Source organism: Chelonia mydas, chromosome 10 (assembly GCF_015237465.2).
Source record: "Chelonia mydas isolate rCheMyd1 chromosome 10, rCheMyd1.pri.v2, whole genome shotgun sequence".
In the NCBI taxonomy this organism is placed as follows: domain Eukaryota; kingdom Metazoa; phylum Chordata; order Testudines; family Cheloniidae; genus Chelonia; species Chelonia mydas.
Window position 1 is genome coordinate 8,246,050 of NC_051250.2, and position 21,475 is coordinate 8,267,524.

Below are 21,475 nucleotides of genomic sequence, written 5' to 3' on the forward strand. Positions count from 1 at the left end.
CCGGCGGCCGGAGGAGGAATTACATCACTTCTCGGCCGGAGCCCATCAAAGCCTCAGCGCCCACTGCAGGGAAGTGGGTTAACAACCAGATCTAAAACTGCTTCAAAATTTAACAACCGGTTCGTGTGAACCGGCTCCAGCTCACCACTGCTTACAGGTACTTCTGGTCACTAAAACATACTCAGGAATTGTTTGCAAGAAAGAGAAACAAATGGCTTAAGTAAATAACATTTTTTTAAAAAAAAATTAGAATATATACATTGCAAGTAGATTTACAGTCTAGTTTTACAATAAAGTGCTCTCAGCTGAAAGTGGCTTCAGCCCCTACCATGGGAATTTAAACTTGATAAGTTTATGGAGGAGATGGTCTAATGGGATAACATGGTTTTGGTAATTAAATATTCATGGTAAATAGGCCCAATGGCCTGTGATGGGATATTAGATGGGGTGGGATCTGAGTTACCCAGGAAAGAATTTTCTGTAGTATCTGGCTGATGAATCTTGCCCATATGCTCAGGGTTTAGATGATCGCCATATTTGGGGTCGGGAAGGAATTTTCCTCCAGGGCAGATTGGAAGAGGCCCTGGATGTTTTTCGCCTTCCTCTGTAGCATGGGGCATGGGTCACTTGCTGGAGGATTCTCTGCTCCTTGAAGTCTTTAAACTACGATTTGAGGACTTCAATAGCACAGATATAGGTGTGAGGTTTTTTGTAGGAGTGGTGGGTGAAATTCTGTGGCCTGCGTTGTGCAGGAGGTCAGACTAGATGATCATAATGGTCCCTTCTGACCTAAATATCTATTAATCTATGTATTTTATGATTAGAGTTTCAACATGTGGATTTCCAAAATACAGATTTCAGTTAACATCCTCCTGAACCTAGAACCTTCAGGATTTTTAAAAGGTTTAAGTTATGCTCAAAGTTCAAGTCAACCTAATGAATTCTTAAAGAATATAAAACCTTGCTGTTCACCTTTATAAAAGACTATTTGTAATTTGTAACAACACTACACATGGATTTTAATAATGATTTAAGATATTTTATCTTAGTTTTTAAATCTGCATTTCAATTCCCTTTAAAGACACTGTAGAGATAGTTACATCACTATAATCCAACCATCTGAAATTTGATTTCCCCCCTTTTTCTTGTTTTGGAGTGGGCAGAAGCAGAGAAACAGGCTCTACAGATTTTCATTGGCCTTCAGGTAATGTCCCTGCTGCATACTTTAATAGACAGCCATTTCTGCCCACAGGAGAATAAGAATAGTCCCTTTTCAATTACACAAGTCAATTAGGCTCTGTGATGAGGGGGTCTCAAAAGAATATCCTGCAAGCTTGTTCACAGCGAAACAGAAGGGCATGACCACTCACATCATTTCCCATGACATCTGGTTGGAAAGAAGGAAAAAACATAATACTGCCACCTCCTCGCACTTGTCAATATTATATTATATACATATATATATAAAAATAAAAATATAAAGGAACTGAGAAGAAGCAGGGAGAGGAAGCATACTATGCATCTGAATTCTAGCAGCTGCAACTGATTGTGCTGTTGTAGTTAAGGTTGTATTCAGCATATTTATCATATCATACGGTAAATTCTACTTTCACAGGCTTATACAATAGTCATAACAAATCACACCAGGTACAAAAGTAATTTCTTATAAAAGAAATCAGTCAAAGTAGGTAAGAGGTTTTTTTTATTTAAAAAAAACCAAAACCCCACAATCGCTTGAATATTTGCATATACAAATTGCTCTGATTAAATCATAAAGGAGTCCCCCCGCCCCAGCATGTTAAACAGCTTGGATTTAGATTAAATGTAAACATTCTATAATCACTCTACTAGTGTAATCATTTCTTTAATTTGGAAAACTGAAAGAGTGGCTACAGTTCACAAGTAGTAGTTCCTTTAAGTATATTAGATGTTCCTTCATATGCATACTAGATACGTTTATAGAAAGGCCATTAAATAATCAACAGCAAACATTATAGAAGCATTTGCATGTTCATTTCTCCAGAGTCTGGCACTTCTTTAAAAAGTATCACGATGCTTTGTTTCACAACCTTAGTTTTTTATTTTTAACTAAAAAAGGGACACATCAGAAACTAATTCCACCAGCTTAACTTTGGGGACATGTGCTATGAACACATACTTGTTCCATACCTCTGTTGAAAAGTTCCATTCTCACAAGCAGGCAGTACATACTGAAATTTACAAGAAACTTAGAAGACTAGAAGTTTTGCAGATTTCTCTCCCTTACCTGCTCACAAGAACTGGGCAGTCTGGCAGAATGTGTGACAGTACAGTGCAATATGCACACCCTTGATTCCCAAACCCAGAATTCTGGATTTGCTATATGTCATTTAGATGGAATCCAAACTTCTCAGCTATGTGGCAAACCTTGTTAGGGGTAGGTGCTGTCAGGTTCTTCAGAATCAGGAGAAAATATGTATAACGTTAGGCTCAACATCAGACCTGTCAATTTTGACAATGACCCTTTAAAATTACTGGGCTGTAAAAGCTAGCGTCTAAACAGTAATGTTATTTGAATTTAATTTTTGTATGCAGTATTCTACCGCATTTTGAAAATGCAATTACTGTAATGGATTACCAGCTTCTGTTCATAGCTCAATCTGCTCATCTTGTTATATGCCATCCTACAGCTCTTTTTGGTGACTCAGGCATGCATCTGCTGCTACCAATTTGTGCCTGTGCTACTCTTTGCTGCTTGGTTGGGGATGTCTTTGGAACAAGAAAAGTCAGTCAGTCTGTGGGGGTTTTCATCTTTAAACTGTGGTCTTGCACATAAGGGCTGGTCTACATACGGAGCTATTCCAGCATAACTGTTCTACTGTTCCAGTATAACTCCACGAGGGGACTCTCTGATCCTGGGACTAGCAAATCCACACACGGAGTTATTCCAGACTAACTACTGTGCTTGAAATTCACACCCTACCTTAATCTGAATGAACTTTCAAGTGCAGCCAAGCCCTGAAGAAGAAAGAGAAACTAAATAGGTACAACTATCAGAGCGGTAGCCATGTTAGTCTGGACCTGTAAAAGCGGCGAAGAGTCCTCTGGCACCTTACAGACTAACAGACGTATTGGAGCATAAGCTTTCATGGGTAAATACCCACTTCGTAGGATGCAAGTCAGTTAGTCTATAAGGTGCCACAGGACTCTTTGCCGCTTAAATAGGTACAAATTATCCTAAATTCTGCTATACCATTTCTGGAATACATACTAGGTGGAAACAAAAAATGTTCAGATGTCATCAGCTCCATTTTTCAGGGGAGCTTGTAGGATGGGAGCTCTTAGGTGGATTTCTTTCAAAGAAAGAGTCATTAAGGTTAGACTGATGTCACCTAAAAGCTAATTTTACAATTTTCAGGCAGGGCAGCATTATACAGTTTTACTTTTCTCTAATACAAGTTAGAGATTTGCAAATCCCAGAGAATCCCACATCAAATACTGGGATGACAAGTTGTAAACAATGCCTTTACATCTGGCCTACTGCATAACTGTATAAAAACATATGCAATAAAGATCCAGGTAACTGTTCTACACTTTTTCTGTACCTTCTTCACTTCACGTCAAGACTTCAAAGTCTGCAGATTAATTTGTCATACATGGTTATTTAGAGGTCCAAGTCTGAAATTTATGGTCTTAAGATATATGACAATGGACTGTCTAATGTCCAGTTTATTCCTCAAGCAAATAAAGTGCAAGATGGGAAAACAGAGCAAGATCTCACTGCCTGCCCAAGGAAGTTTGAGCTTTAAATCCACTTTGTCTTGTTGAGATAAGATCCAATAAAGAACAACGCCTGAATCTCAACAGTCAACAAGGTGGTGGAAGTGGCCCTCAGCTACAGCATCTGCAAGTGCCCAGATACGTCGCCACCATAATAACGTAACCATTAAAATTACCCTGGCTAGTGATGCAGATACAAAGCACGTTGCCATTTAACAACCTGCATGATCTGGCTGAAAATGCTTAAGAGCCCAAATAAGGGTTTTTTAAAACCAGAGGCAGAAGACAGCAATGCACCATTCAAACGTTAGGTAAGGGTTGGGTGCCACCATGAAGCTATTGGATTACCTGTTTTCAAGGACAGAGCAGTATGCATTTGGGAGAAGAGGAAGGGAAGAGTAGTAATCCACAATTCACCAGTTTTGTCTTCCCAGAGGCTCTCTCTCTTTTGCTAATCCATCCTTTTGGCTGGCGAGAGCTCAATCTAGCTCCCTTTCCAACACGTCAACGCTGCTTTTTGGATTGACCCGTTGGAAAGGAATGGTGTACAAGGCACAAGTGCTAAACAAGTGGGCCTGATTCTCAGTTACTCTAAGATACTTTTATGCTATTCTAGTAGCAGCAAGGGGGGTTTAAAGTGGGGAAAAAAACAGAGCCCTGAGAATACCCCTGCTTAGAGGCCCTTCCTGGCCAGTGTAGAGTTGGCATAAAGGCTCTCTACCAGCCCTGCTCCCTGGCATGGGGGGTGAATCAGGAGCATGGCTGGAGTGAACTGGTGTAGGATTATTCTGTGTTTCAGCTTCAGAGCTTTTCCGACTTATGTCAGGGGTCAGGCAGGCTCCTGCATGGCCTGAGAATACATGGCTTTTAGCCACCTTAACTACACACTTCCATGATTCCCCTTTCCACTTGACATAGAGAAAAGGAGTAACTCAAAATCAGTGCCGCTCTCTCCAGCTTGGGGCCCAAACAAATCCACACCAGCCAACAGATTATTCTCCTGAAGACCATCAGGCTGGCCTAGATATGGACCTTTAGCTGCTTAGGTGTGTACTGGGTTTGAAACAGAGCTGTAAAGTTTAATTTTTACTTCCACTAAATATTGGTGGCCTATGTTTTACTATTCAAGCTCAAAATGGATTGTGCACATAAGATACTCCAAACCTCCCTCTGTTCTCAGGGTGAAACCGACGGTGCTTTAAGAAGCTGGGGAGAGAGTATGGGGAAGAGAGAAAAGATTAATCTACACCAAATAGCTCCACTACCCCTCATTATAGTAGTTGGGCAATTATGCAGTTTTCAGCATAAAGGCACCATAAAATTTGGGGGATTCCAAATTGATGGTCAGTAGTGACAGAGCGACGCCCAGCAGCAGGGGCTCTTGAACAAGGAAGTGTTGTTTGTGATATCAGATGTAGATTGCTATGGGACTGCAAGCCTCAAAAGCTCTGTCTATCTAATCTGAATGTACACTACTGGCACAGGAGGAATATCTGATTAGTGCAGCAACAGTATGCATAATCTCACTAGCAGCAGTATCTTATGAGTACATAAATATATGTAACCAGGAAGGTTTTTCACATTATATAGCTAAACCACCCATTTCCTCCTGAAACAGTTTAACGTGTGTCCATACTAGCCTCCTGGTTTGTGCAGGACTCAAACAGTTCAACAACTATCTGATTGTACCGTTACCTTGCAATGACGCAGTATGCAAACCTACACCATGCCCTAAGGCTGCCTCCATTTCTTCAGAAATTGAGCTTTAAAAAACCTTCTGAATGCACAGAGGTCATGGTTCTGGCATCTACACTTCACCATTTACAGTATTATAATACAGTTTGATCTACCTGCAAGGATGTAACCAAACCTTGGTGTAACTGTTGCAGAGCACTGACCTAAAGCTAGCATTGGACAACATGGTAAAATATATAGTATAGCTGGAACCTTACTGACAGCTTGAAAAAGCATCTGAATGAAGTATTAGCTCTGAAGCCTAATGACAATTTGAATGTTCTCTGTTACCACTGAGCATTTTAACAGAGCTATGCAGCCACTATATTTCACTGCTTGGTTGGAAAGGGAAAACTTTCTCCTAGGCCTGTGGCGTATAACACCCTTGAGGGTTTAGCAGTGGCACTGGAATCTTGGGGAAGGCTCATTCTAGAGTTAGTTCTGTAAGGTTTATCACATAGGTATGTTACCTAGAGCTACTACTTGACTCTCCATTGACAAAATATTTTCAGATACTTAATATTAAACTTCAAAAGAGTATGGCAGCTGCAAGCTCCCTCATTACAGTTTCAGGGAGAAAGTTACTATTCTCACTTAGACTTATCAATAAAAACCCAAGAAATATGAAGGGGCTCATAGCTAACAGATGAAGAAGTGTCAAGATTTGTAAGATCAATGATTCAGAGCCTTTAAAAAGTTCAAAAGAAAAGAAAAATGTTCAAGTTTACAGACTGCTTCTTCAGGATCAGCAGAAAACAAGAGGCCGAAGTCCAGATAGAATCTATTACTTACATACACAGACACCCACCCCCTCTCTTTGGGAAGGTATCTTGTCTATTATTAATCTGAACAAATACATTCACTGTAATTACCCAGTATATTCAAACTTGCATTCCATAACATACAAGGGTATTTCAAAGATAAAAGCCAGACATCAAGACATTTCAGGGAAGCACTGGTGTTCTTCCCTCTGATAGTCCTCCTCTTGTAAACCTCAAAACTCATTTTTAGGTGTTTTGTAAAAGTACTGTGTACGCCTACAGTGCTCTACAACTTCAAAAATAACAGCATCTAACATTTAAAGCAGCAGATTCTTTTAAGTACAACACCACCTCATGTATCTAAATAAAATGAGTGACAAGATAATAAATATAGACTTATGAAGTATCAATTCCCTTTATGCACATCAAATAACTAGTTCAGCTAACTGTGGGTCAGACAAACAAGGTTACATATACAGTATATTCTCTTCAATTCATAGATTCTGTATCTTAAACCTTTCTTAAAATCTTGTTAGTTCATCTTTAAAAATGTGCTAATGAACACTTCTACTGTAAATAGAATTGGCTACTTTATAATAATATTATTAAGGCTGAGAGACAAGGTCTCAAAACTGAATGGATTTTGAGGTAAGGGTTCCATTTGGTCTTTCATTCATAGTGCTGTTAAGATGTTGTGTATCACAAATACAGTACTGTAATATTTAAGCAAAACAGTCTTGGACACTTACTTTGCCTCCTTTTGTGTGTTTAGTCAGTACCTTATTGATGCATTGAATAAGAATTTAAAATACCTCAAATATAAATAGAATTTGGATGGCAATTTAAATTACAAGATACTGACTCACATAACCAATAAGAAAAGGGCAAGCTCATGACTCAAACCAATATGTACTCTCTCTCTCTAAATGTGGGTATTTTGGCAGGAGGAAGTTTGATAGATGTATGAGAGAAAGGCAAAAACACATTTAAAAAGGAACTTGCTAAATAGGGAGAATACTGTGTTGGAAGCCCATTTACCCCACTTAAGAAGAGATCTCTAACTTTTTTTGATTCACTATTCCTTGCTCATGGACGTGCCAGTACAAGCCTTACCTTTGCAGTGTCTGTGTAGCACATCTAATGCAGCAATGAGGAACTCGTGTGCATCCTGTTGCTCGTACCCTGCTAAATGCCGTGCGTGCGTCCATACCAGGTGCAATAACCTATATGGAATGTGAGGAGATCGGTGCCCAGAGTAAAACTGCTCAAAGCAAAGAAAAGGACATGATGGTTAACGTGATACACGGTCTCTGTGCATTCAGCCATAAAAGAAGTTAGTGACTGGAATTAGAGAACTGAAGTTGAATGAAGCTTTAGTTTTGACAGTCTTACACTGAGACGTTCAGGTTTGTTTGTTTTTTGGTTTTTTTTTTTTTAAACAGATCCTCCAAGTGAGTGGTTTGGGAACAGAACACACTGGACACATTTAATTAAGTTATAGGCACCTTTTATAGTTTTCATTCTTGCAGCTTCCTGGTTTTGTGGTGATCAGCCTGCATTATGAGTAATGTCATATTGAGGACAGAAATGAGCAGTACTCAAATCTGCTTACTCTGGACAGCATGCTGGAATCTCTAAAAATGTATTTGTTCTAGATTGAAGACATACCCACACATTTAAGGAGTCAACAAGCATATTTGTACATTATACACTTATATAGAATTAGGAAAAACAACAACAGTAGAGGCCACTGGGAAAAAAAAAATATCAATGTTTACTATGAACTACCCCTAGACACCAATATATGGTAATTGCTGGTGAGTAGTGGCCCCTACACACTAAAGGTTTGTACATATGGGGAAATTTACTGGGATATACATACCAGTATGTCAAAGCAACATAAGCTAAACCAGAAAAGGGCATTTTTATTCCTGAGTAACAGCGTCCACATGGGAAGTTACACCGGTATAACTATACTGCTAATTATAGCGGCATAGTTGTGCTGGTAAATTTCCCCATGTAGACAATCTCTGTGTCAAGAGTTCCTCCTGTAAATATTAAAGTTCAATTCCAAATTTACTAACTGAAGTGACATTTCATTTCAAACAAGTGAAAAATGTATCATTCGACCTCCCCTGCCCTTTGAAGAAACGTTCTCCAGCAAGGGTGCCCTGCTAGGCCATGCTAACTGTTGACAAGACCTCATAAGTGACACTACTGTTTATGTTTGAGGTATATTTTCCAATAAAACTCTTCCATCACATAGAAAAGAATATGCAGCGGATTGAAAAAAAAAAGTAGCAATGTGGGTTACTTCACTAGAAAAGTTTTTTTTAATCATTATTTCTGGGTTTCTCTTTGCGCTTTTCCTGTGAGCTTTTTCACACCAGTAAAATGGCAAAAACTCTGCTGCAAAGCTGGCTAGAGGAATTGTACAGTCTCTTTTGGGGTTAGCTGTAGGTGAAAAGTAGTCACAATTATTTTTTCACTAATCCTCATTTCTGTATAAAGCTCTGTAGTCTTTTGTCAAATTTCTCTGCAAATAAAGTTCTCTTCTTCTATAAGCCCCTATTTTCTCAACAAGAAACTATACTGCTGCAGCCCAACAATGCAAAAAACCCTTCTATAAATAAAAGGATCAATAGGTAACTCTGATGCCAACAAGAATGACACCAGGAGACTGGAGCGGTAATTGAAATCTGCTGATGCAGCTACTGCTCAAGATTATTCAGGAAACTGCAGCAATAAAACGTCTCTGTTCTGTCACTCCTTGCAATTAGTCTCAGAGCTCTCTGGTCATTTTAACCAAGAGCACTCTCCATAATTACTCCACTGCAGACACTAGACCTGCCAGCAGATTTTACATTCTTTAGTGCTTCATTAGGATGAAAGGAATCTAAAAGAAACCATCAAATTATTGGCTATTACCATATGGAAACTGGAAACACACCCAATCATAGTACTGTTAAATATACAGTACAAAAGCTTCACTCATATCATATTTAGTAACAGTCCCTATGCCTTTTTACTTAGCAAATTTTTACTACTTACAGACAAGGATGCTGGAACAATTTGTATAGTGGGGGTGCTGAAAGCTATTGAACCAAACTGTAAATCCTGTATATAATGGAAACCACTTCAAGCCAGGGTGACCAGATGTCCCATTTTTAAGCCCTCCTACAGGTGTCCCGACTTTTCCTTAAAAATGGGAAAATTGTCCCAAATTTTCTGTTGTCCTCCTCTACCATTACTAGCGGGTCCTGTTGCTGGCAAGATCCCTGCTCACCAGCCGCCCACCCACTAGCAGTGAGTGGGGGGGGGCTCCAGTGGCTGACAATGGGGGTGGGTGTGCAAGGCTGGTGGCGGGGCAAAGATACAGCGTGTGGGGCTGGGCGCTCCCCCTGCTGGTCAATCAGTGCAGCCCCTGCTGCCTGCTAGTTCTCGGCCAGCAGGGCCCCGCCCCCCATCCTGTTTCCGGCTGGCACTGGCTGCATGCTGCGGTGGCTGGTGAATGCGGCCAGGTGCCAGACGGTGGCCAGTTATGTGTCGCCTCTGCTACCCACCCATCGGCCCTTTACGTGCTCCCCCTCCCGCTTTCCTCTCCCTGCTTTGCCCCTTCACCCCCCAAGTCCTGCTGCTCCTCCACAGTCCACCCGGCGGGGCATGTCCCGCTCCCAGCGCTGTGCAGAGAACCAGCCCCTGGTTGGAGCACTCAGCTCACCAACAGCCTGGCTCACCTTCTCCTATGGCTGTGCTGGTGCCCCGGGAAAACGCTCCGGCCTGGGCGCCTGTGCCTAAACCCCACACAGCCCTGGCACGGGGAACACTCCGCCCCCCAGCTAAGCTCTGGAGTGGTGGTCGGTGAGTGATTTTCAGACTGTTCCTGTCCCGAACCTGCAGGCTCCACAGCAGCCTCTGGGGCAGGGGCTTAGCACCCTCTTCACCCACCACCCCATGGGTCCTGCCTCCAGGGAGCGCAGGGCTGCTCCGTCCCCTAGGCACCCTCCCCTGCTGAGCCACCTCTCTGGTGGAGTTCGCTGAAGCCCCTGCAGTCAGGTTCCCTGGGCCCTGGTGCACAACACAACCTTAGGGCTTAACCCCTTCCTGCCCACACTTGAGCTGGAGGCGGCTGGGTAACGTAGGTGGCCAACAACAGCCTGGAGGTGTTAGCTGCCTTTCGGCACTGTGCGGGCAGGAAGGGACAAGCTGCTTCCAACCACATGCTGCGTGGGGGGGGGAGACGGAGGAATAGGAGAAAAGCTCTGAAAAGACACAGGCCAAGTCATCCCCTCCCCACCCCTCACCCCCCTCCTCCCCTGCAGCTGAAAGCAGCTCCTGTCCCTTCCCTCCCACACAGTGCCAAAAGGCTGCTGCTGGCCACATTCTGTGAGAGTCCTGGCAGAAATCTGGGGAGGGGGACATGTGATCCTGCATGTTCACCACCATGTGCTACCTCAGGAAGATGCAGCGCCAGGTACCAGGAGAGGCGGGTCAGTCACGGGGGCCCAGCCAGGAATGGAGGGCAAAGAGCACCAGGCGGGGAGAGTCGGGTAGGTCGGTCACCCCCCCATGTGAGAGAAGTAGGGGAGTGCATGTGTGTCACCCTTCCCTGTGTGAGCCCATAAGCCTTAAAGATAAGAAGGTAAATAAAAAGAATCCAACTACACAGTATTTCTTTTTAACAGGGACTCAGTCAACTTGATGTTAATTTGAATGTTTGTACTGCATAGTTCGGATTGATTGCTGTTGAACATGCCCGAAAATGAGTAATTTTACCAGGTGCCCCATATTCAGCACAGGGAAACATGGTCACCCTACTTCAAGCCAGGGAGTGCGGCAGCACCTCCCTGGACACCTAGTTCCAGCACCTATGCTTACAGACTACCAATGTAAGTGCAATTCTGTAGGCACATTACCTTTTTGAAACAGAAACAAATCAACCAATGCCAATATAGATCCTAGAAGGATCAGACTAATTGCATCTTCAACTGTGGTAAATATATAAAATATATATTTTTCTAATTTTATAGTGTGCTTACCAAAAAAAATGTTGATGCAAGTGACAAAGTGTTGTCCCCATGTTAACTGAATCGTTCTTCAACCTACAAAGACCACTGTGTCCCGCTCCATGTTGAGAAATAGAAACATAGTTGTGCTTCTAAACCTTGAGCTCATTGGAATATAATTTATGTGCTTATATCTAAGGACTAAAAGAATCTCACTAAGGGAAAACTACTAAAAAAATTTTTCATCAATCAGTATTTAAAGTGTTGGTATTCTAAAGTTTTGTCATTACCGATTTTTAATTATAACTACTATAAGGTTCTCTAGTGCTCTAAGTATTTCAGGAGACTCTACTGTAAAGCAGAACACGGAAAAGTGACTTTGCTGCATACAAACATATGCAGGCATTTAGTTCTAGAGCTCAGACACTACAAAGAGCTAACAGAGCATACCAGGTAGAAGGCATGCTTATAAGCACACACTGATTTCTTCTGCACTTTTGGAGGTGACTAACAAAAATGCTAGGTTATGGCTTTTTTGCCTCTTTGTGATGTATAAAACAGCCTAAAAGATTGTACATTTTTTCCAAAAACCTTCAAAAATCTGCTCATTTATTCGCTTTGAAATATCAAGAATGTCAAGTCTGGTCTTCCCCAGTTTTATTGGCGAACACTTTGGGGGTCTCAGAGATGTGTATTGTGGGCTTTCCACAGACCTCAACTGAAGGGGTAGAAGTGCACAATCCTTAGCAGAGACATCTATTTCTTCCAACTGTTTGCGGGCTGAGGTCTCCATGTTTAAATATGCCCTGCCCTAGTATTTTTACACTGGCTCATGGCTACCTCTAGCAGTAATGTATATGGGATTTCTAGATTTCATCATACATGTTTTTACACAATTAGTACTCAGCAGCAATATATAGCAACCTCGACTCATCAGACAGAGCTAGAACAGGTAAGACCCCACAGGCTATACCACTGCGGGGATGCTCTTCTCCCATCAAAAATGGATGTGTGGAGGAGGTGTTCCAGCTATGGGAATAAACAAAAGTACTTGAGCAATCTTGCGTATATACCAAATTAACATTCCTTCTGCAAGTAAGAGTTCTTTTAGGCCTAACTCCTGTTTTGAACTCCAGTTTTGGACTCCATTCCAACTGGAAAAATTAAAAGTTTCACTTATGAATTATTTTTCAACTTAATAACCTTAAATAGACAGGAAGTCTACAGTGGAGGATGGGGGAAGAATATGTTTTGGCTTCTAATACAAATATCTATCCTAGGTCCCTTAACACTCAGTAATGTTTCATGCAACTTGGAAGATCCCAATTTCACAAGCATAGATATAAATTCTATACCTGTTTCAGATGCAATAATTTATTATGGTTTACTGAATGGGCACGAGTTCCATGGAACTTTACTGTGTATGGAACTTTAAGGATTGTGAGGCGTTTCTGCTGTATAAATCTACACAGATTCTTTGCTGAGCAGGTGGTATTAATTCCCACAATTTCTTCTTTCTACTTTTCTTTAACTCTTGACTTTATATAAACATTGCCTAGACTCTCAAATAGAGGACAAAACTGTATGTGCCTAGTAAAGCCTCAGTCTGTGATGTTTAGCATAAAGGCCTTCAGGTACTTTTTCTTCCCTTTGTGCAGGTTTCGGCCAGAATTTATTTACTTTTATTTTCTACGCAAACCATTTCAACAAGGCCTAACATCTTAGACATTAAAGTAATAAATCTTCTCATTCTCCTTTTTCCTGTGCATCTCTGTTTCTAAACTCTCCCTACCTAGTTGTACTGTATTCTTTTGCAGACTCACAGGGGTGGGTAATGACAGGAAAAGAGACGGCTTTGTTCTTTACTTTGTGTGAGTGCATGCGCCACAACCTGTAATATCCCCAGGTGTTCCTGCTATTCCAGTCTCATAGTAGGTGGAGAGATACCCTGCTAATCATGCCATATTGTAAGGGTCATTCTGTAAAGTGAATAAATATCCCTTAGGGACTAGACCATCACTGAACTCATTTTCATTGGTAAACCAAAAGTAAATACAAGTGAAAAGCCATTAAGCTAACTAGCTCAATTAACAGATTCTATATATTTTCAGTCTTGATTTTTTTTAAATCCAGTTTCAACTATACTGACCATTCCCAAATCCTTTTTATTCTCCCTGCTATGCAGTACAACTGGCTTCATTACATTATTATTTCACTGAGAGGTAAACTGCATGAGCTAAAAAGTTAATAAATACAATTATACATTTTAAAAACAAACACCAGAAATTTGATGCTGAAATACTTGCAAAGCTGCACCTCGTGAATTTATAGGGAAAGAACTATTCCCCTGATGTAAGCAGTGACAAACAACTGACACCTTCACTGCTCACCATCAATCTATTTCAACCAGAAGGAACCTGTCACTTCCAAACATGCAAATGCAGTGGTCGTTCATCATGGAGAAACCACTGGTACAACCTACGCAACTGATCCTAAGCTGGAAAGCAGAACAACATTATTTCTTTATGGATCACAATGGGCAAAATTCACTCTGATTTTCAAATTGCAGATCTCACTTTTTTTTAGTTTTCTAAGCTGAATTTATTTGCATGCTCTCACTAGAGTCCCTGGCATTCCATTTGGATAAGATCATGCCTTCAGGAAAGGGGGGTGGAGGAGCGATAAAATTAACCCTTGCCCTGATTATCTGACATTTAATAAGATGGCTTGAGACAACTACATCAATTAACCCTGAGGGAAAGCCAGGTAAAAACCAGATCACACTGAAAACCAGAGATAGAATTTGAACTGCAGTTGCCCTAGTAATTAAATTACAAAAGATTCCTTCATAAGAGTCACACCACTGAATCTCTATTGGTTAGCCCTTCCTGATCACTGGAAATGCAACAAGAGGGCTCCTTTCTGTATAATTAGTGATGGGACTGGAGATAAGCAGTTTAGTGCGTAATTATAAGACATTAGATGGAAATGTGCGTGTGCAGAAATTCAAAATGCTCCCATGGGGAAAAGGAGACTTCTAATAAAAATGCTGAGAGATTTATCAAATGTAGCCAATAATATAATATTTACTATACACAGACAGGAGGAAATATTCTGGAGTTGGGTAATCAACAGCACAGTTTTGCTTCTGAGGGACTGGGTGTTAAAATTTTTACTTCTCGGTAGTTGTGTGGTAATTCTCTCTCCCATATCACTTACAGTATCCCTCCCCAACATTAGACTTTATAATAAGCTAAATATCTCAACATGACATATAAAGATGGACACAGATCACTGCAGTCCTGTCTCTACAATCTGGTATTTTAAACAGCTGCAATTCTATACTTGTTCATGGTATCATAAGTCTCACAACAGGAATTACACAAGAATCGGTGAAAACATAGGTATGGATTTTGATTGGAGGAAAATGTAGGCTGAAATTTTCAAAACTGTCTGTGGAATTTAGAAGCATAATCCACACTGAAATTGATGCAAGTTGTGCATTTAAATCCTCTTCAGGACTGGGACAGTTTTTTTGTTCTGGGTCTGTACAATGCCTAGCACAATGGGGTCCAGCTCCATGAATTGAGCTCCTATACACTACACCAACACAAATAATAAATCACCATCCCCCAGCTCCCCAGGCAGCTTTTGCAACCTCACCCCCAAATTCATGACATGGTAGTAATTTCCCCCTTCTCCACCCACCCTTTTTTAAAAAGATGGTAGTGCTAACAGACCATCCAAATTATTACAAGCCAATGGGATGACATAACGTTTATATATCAATCTGATGAAGGCACATCGAGATGACTGTAGATGAGATTAGTACCTATATACTTGGCTTTTTACAATCAAACAGATAGCCTAAATTGGTATTTCCACTCAGTGCCTGGAATACTTACCTATGCAGAGTGGTATCCCCTGCCCTTGCTATTCTGATTTACTACATCTAGTGTGAATTATCCTCTAGCTGCTACCTACAGGAGCACACTTCCCTTCCCTTCCTCCCCTCCCACCTCTAGTCCAGCATCCTCAGTAGTAAATAGGAAATGAACCCACATACAGGAAGTTTAATATGTAAGTAATGTTTGTAAAGCACTTTGAAACTGTAAACTGGTGTATATAAGCGTTAAGCACTATTTCAGAAACTAACCACCCCCTAGTAGAACACTAAAAAAAAAGAAGAAGACTTCACTTCCCCACACAAGACTGACTGATCTACAATAAACAGGAGAGTGATCCTTGGCGAACTGAAACCTACTGAATAGCAGTAAGTAGATTTTAGGTGTGCCGGGACTTTTATGCCATGAAATATAAACAGATACTAAAATACACTCTGCATACGGACATTATTTCGAAGCAACATGCGCCTACCTTGTAACGGCATAAACTACATTTTTAACCAAGGAAAGATCAGTTATGAGCATTTCTTTTGCTTACCATGAAGGCAGGTCTCTCATGCAGGGGTAAAAACCAAAGGGCAGACAAAGAAAGTTCATCTTAAAACCTAAAATCAAAGTCACCTACAATCCTGTCATGTGGCCTTATATTTCTGAGTCAGAAATAAGACTGCAAAAGTACCTTCAACACAGTGACTCACAAAGTAAAAATCTTTCAATGTCTATCATGCAGCAAAAGCCTACAGAGAGGAGGTGGAAACTTCAGAAAGGCATACCGCAAAGCCAGGTATCTTGCTGAACAAAGGGAAAGAGTAATGTACAAAAAGGGACTGGCCTTTGTTTTTGCTGCTGGGTGCTCCCTTGCGTGCCCCCTTCCCCCCATGCAAGCGGTGGGAGGGGTCTCGGGGGAAGAGGCTGGAAAAGGGCGGGGCCTCTGGGGAAGAGGCCGAGCAGGGGTGGAGCCCACAGAAGATTCATCTGGCCCTGTGGGTGCTGAGCACTGGCTATTTTTTTCGGTGGGTGCTTGAACCCCAGAGCACCCATGGAGTTGGCGCCTATGCATGTACACAGTGTACATACTGTACCAACATGGTTGCTTCCGATTATCCTCCTGCAATTATTGTGTTTTGGTATAGGAGAGGCTAGCAAATGTTTTTAAAGGAAAGAACACACACAATTAAGATCCTTACAGTATTTACACTAACTAATGTAACCCAGTGCCTTAAACTACAATGGTACATACTGTAGTTTCGCTCACTCTCCTCTCCGCCTGTTACAGATCCCTCAGTTAGACCTTGGACCTTATAAATAAGATGCACTCTCAGCTTTAACAGTGCTCTTACGAGGTTTCATACTGGGTCCTTACTCAGACAACTCCAGATGACTTCAGTGGCCGCTTTGCCTGAATAAGGACCACAGGACTGCACTCAATTATTCGTTGACAATAAATTCACATTTCCTTTTTATCACTGTATTTTGCCATCTGATAATGTCAACAGAATTTATTTATGATGCCTCTCTGCATAAGAAGAGTTGTGGAAAGTTACAGGGTGCTGCTGTAGTGGTGAACAGCACTCACCTCCTGAAAAAGTGTAGACATTTCACAGACCAGACATGAGCTGGGACTTTGCATTTCACATTTGTGCCTGTCGGAGAGGAAGAAATCTCGCAGTAGTGGAGTGTGGGTAAGTGCTTGGACAATACAGTTCATAAAACATGTGTTCCCAAGATTGATTAGCCCTCGTAGACCTATAAAGACAGAAAGGGAAGGATAAATATAAGTACTGCTGAGTTAAAAACAGAACAAAACTGAGCATTTCAGTCATTTGCATCTTTTGATATATTCAAAACGCTGCCCCCCCAACATCTTAGAAGATTTTATATCCTGTAAGAATTTATGACTAATTGAGCCAGCAGTAAACCAGAAAGTTCTACAAGTTTACAACATTTTTTTGCAATGCGGGTTTTGTGGGGCTAGGGACAAAACAAAACCCCACAAACAGAAAACTGAATTGTCGCTTGTGTTACTGATCAAAGAAGCTAATGGTTAAAGAGTATGGTAACAGGCATGCTCCGGACACCTAGAAAGACACATTTTGTCAACATGCCATAATGTTGATCAACCGAAGCAAATACAAATATTCACAGCGTAACACAAAAGGTTTTCTTCATGTAGGGCACTAGGCCAAAAGATGCTTTTGTAATTTTATTATGCACCATTTTATCTTGCAATAACAATTTTCTTGTCCGAAACACATCGTAGATCACCAGAAGGTGGTTGTTTTTCCTACCCTACTGTGCAGATGAGGGGGTGGTGTTGATGGTGGCAGACTGTACCCAAGCCATTAGGCCTAGTTTATAACAGTGCTGATTTTACAGAGTTTGGGTCTGAACACAGCACCTTTAAATTCAGTAAAAGATTCTAAGGATGTTGCTACATAACTTAGCTCAAATAAAACACAAGTGAACATTAATTAACAGCACAGAGGTCTGAGTTCAACCCCACAGAAGCCAAATGTGGTTAAGCCCTATAATGCCCAGAGATAGTATCTTGTGCATGAAAGCCAAGATGCTTAAAGAAAACACCCTTTGTTGCACACCATGAAGAGGCCACAAATGGGGAACACTTTTCAGTTGTTTGCAAAGCTCATTTGAGAAGAAAATCAAGCTCAGCTCCTTGTGTTTGTCCCCAGGATTCTGACACAACCACCTCTATGAAGTAGTTGTGAGCCAGAAAGAAAAGCATCATGAGGATGAACATGATTATTTTAAATATACAATGATCCTCAAAGACACTACCACAAAACAAAAGAAAATGCACTGGTAGATCCCTCCATACTACTGATATTAGTGACAGGTAAAATGAACGCAGTTCCTCTTGTGCAATATAAATGGAGCTGTTGGAGGCACTGCAAACCCGAGAAGAAATGATCTGCCAGAACTGGAGAATTTTCCTGCCATTCCATGAAAAGACACCAGATGGCAATGCGGAGGTGATGAAAAATGCTGCAGTTCTCTTGCAATACACCAGATAGTGCTCAAAAAGCCTTTTAGCTTCCTTCACCAGGAGGGGCATGTGGTCCTGTTGCTAGGTTACTGTAGACATTACTGTGTTGAACTGCATATTGAATTTAGGTGATGGATACACAGCTCTCCTAAATCATCCCTTCAGCAAGCAATATGACACTGCCCTGCCCCTCCAGCATCCTGTTGCTTCTGTTTATTCTGTAGTGCAGCGCATAAAGTTTTCCATTTACATTACAGTAATTTCTGTCAGGCAGGAAGAACACTGTAATCACTTGTTTTATCATCACGCTGGGAGGCAGAGCAGCTGAATGAGCCACATTAGCAATTTGTTAAATAGTTAATTTGTCGTAGCACACTGAAGTATAGTATGATGCTGCAGACAGCACAATCCTCTGACTAGCTCACACGTCTCTGTGCATCATGTCGAGATACAGAGATATTCATGCTGGGGTAAAAGTAATTGTCTTTGATCAACAGTGCTTTCCTAGCCCCTCCTGTTATCACTAGATTAGAACTAACTATTCGCTGTGCAAAGACTGAGGCCCTGGGAAATCCCTGGTAGGGGATATTTAGCACTTGTCTGTCTGAGCAGCAGTGCTTGTCTAAGCATGAGAAAGTCTCTTTCCGTTTTCCCTTTCAAACATTAGCCCCTATAATTAGTGACAGAACTGAAACTAAGTCTGTGCTGTACAGAAGACTGTGACAGGATCCCCGGAGGCTCTCTCTATTTAGTAGAAAAAATGTATTGCACCTAGGTATTTATATCCTATTACTTTTGTTTCTGGTGTCTGATTTAGTGCTCCCAAATAAGGGTAAACAGTATAGACAACTTTTTTGAATTCATTTATTGAGCACAGTATATTACATGCCTCTGGCTGAACCTTGCTTTGCTATATCACAGGCAGCACCTTCTTCAAGATGGTCACCAGAAGACAAGCTGCAGATTTCCCTATTCAGAAGGCTGGCTTGGTTACTCTCTACATGGTTGCACAAATTCTTTTGATGTCAGTTTTGCATGCGTCCGAACGTGGTGCTTCATATGGAGCCACAATAGCTTGACTGAGTTGAGATATGACGACCTGTAACACACACAGATAGTGCTGAAATTTAGATACCCCTGACCCTAATGAACACTCTGCAAATGGAGATTTGTAGAAAAAGATGTGAACTTACTTGGCTGGGGTGCATACTCAGTGTAGCCCTCAGGCAGCAATGAACGTAGCAGCCACAGTATGATTTGAGTTGTTTTCTGAAAATAAATAGTACAGTGCATTGAATGAGAGGTAAGATACTGCACCACAGATCAATGTTCTTCTGTAATGATTACAGCATCCTTACCTTGGAAAAACACTATCAAATTTTATGTACATAGGGTAAACTATGGCTGGGACTTGGTTCAAAATACTCCTGTTTGTAATTCCTGAAAAAGAAAAAATGATTTGTTGAAGATGTAACAGGTAGTATAAAACGAAAGACTGTCTTAGTACAGAGATGCCTTATGCTGTACCCGGGCCATTTAAAAAAAAAAAAAAAAAAAAAAAAAATCAAAGAAGGGCTTCTGCCTCTCCTTATAATCTGTCCCAAGAATTTTAGTGACTTGTTTTGTGATGTCTAAGCTGACTAAAATACATGGCAATATGTTTAGCATGCTTCATAGCGTTAGAAGAAGAATAAATCCAGAAACCTCTACTGCATCATCCGTTCTTGCTTGGGGCAACCATTCTTCATCATCAGTGTCTGACCATAGGACCATGCCTGTAGGAAGGAGTGGATACATTTGTTAAGACTGCCCATGGTATTCAACTTTGAGCTAATATAACTGGCTGCTGTGTTGTGCAGACTCTTTGATGTATTTTACAGTACCTTAGCTTTCTGTGTTTCCATTCATGCTTGTGGTGCACTGTCTCTGGAGTGGACTTGAGAAATGCAGACACTGAAGATGTACAATACATATTATAGGCACAGACCTTTGTGTTCTGGGTGGTGAGCTCATTCTGTATAATGGCATTGATTTCCTTTTTAATCTTACTGTTGGAGAAAGGAAGAATTGGAAATAAATGAATAATACCACTGTGAAACAGGCATACCGTAATGCATGGTACAAATGCAAACACAGGAAAAAAACGGTGTGGCCACTCTTCGGCACCATACAGCATGTGTCTCTTTTTAGTGGTCCGTTACATAATGGACAGGCTTGGTATGAATGAAGCTAGTAGCAGGGAAGCTAGATCTTCAACACCTTGAGCATGTGCATCTGAGAAATGTATATATCCCTTTTTCCTTTGTTCTCAAAATTGGGTGGCTAACCACTTGCTTTATCTTAGTAATCTGTAGTTCTTCACTCTTCTTCCATCAACATATTTTTAAAAAATTGCTTGTTGTTGAGAGACCTACAACATTGCGTTACTGTATACTTCGCAAGAATGTGTGGAGAATCAGAACACTGGTTGTTCATGCCCACATATACAGGTAACATAAAACAGCAAGGGTTTCACTACTGAGAGATCAGCAACTGTGCAGACCAGCACTGGATTGATAGCATTTGAAAGGAGGACCACAGCCGAAGCAAAGCTATGAATCCACAAGCATTGCACATCCAATCAAGCCTTTAACATGCTTTCTGGTTAAGGCATAATTTGTGACCATCATTCTTGATACCAGTTTCTGGGCAGATATGTCAAGACCAGAGGACAGGCCATCCTGACAAAGAGGTACCATGCTGAAACCTATAAGAAGCTCAAATTGGAGAGTCTGAAAGTGTGAAGTTTAAGTACAGGCTCCTGTGCAGTTACATTAGCATGAATAACTTAGTTCTCTGCCTGGCATCAGTGGCTTCTTGAAGCTCTTTCAAATAATTTTGGAAGCCAATACAAGTAAAGAAAGTGCCTGCAGAAATGCTTGAGAAAGTGATCCAAAGGTCATCCCTGAAAATAAACAGGAGGACTTGGCAATGAAAGTTTCCAGAAAACACAATTGGCCACCCACGATGGGCCTTCCAGACTACATCCATGCAATGACAAGTGCAATATCATTACTATACATCTTCCTGAAGCTCCATTTCAGGGACACTCTGCCTACTACTTAGTAGCAAAGAACTCACAGGCTTTCCTCTGCCACTCCCACCTCTTCCCCACACTGTGTTTGTTTCAGGTGCAGACAATATATTACCAGACCAGATAAGCAATCATGTGGCTTGAACTGAAGTGGAGGCTGAGGCACCTGTTACTATGTCCCACCATGCCAGCAGACATGTTATCTGTGCTAACGGTGGTTGATACGATTAATG

At 41.2% G+C, this 21,475-nt stretch overlaps 1 protein-coding gene across 7 annotated transcripts in view; it reads right to left on the minus strand.

Moving 5' to 3' along the window:
* Window positions 1–21,475, minus strand: part of USP22 (ubiquitin specific peptidase 22) — a 192,589-nt gene that overhangs the window by 17,584 nt on the left and 153,530 nt on the right. For all 7 annotated transcript variants that reach the window (XR_006284233.1, XM_037911665.2, XM_043523781.1 and 4 more), the window contains 2 exons: window positions 16,742–16,911; window positions 7,368–7,515 (listed from right to left, as the gene is read on the minus strand). Coding sequence is in view for 6 of the 7 variants with exons in the window: in XM_037911665.2 (XP_037767593.1) it covers window positions 7,368–7,515; window positions 16,742–16,911 (318 nt within the window). In the remaining variant the exon portion in view is untranslated. The remainder of the gene's footprint in view (window positions 1–7,367; window positions 7,516–16,741; window positions 16,912–21,475) is intronic.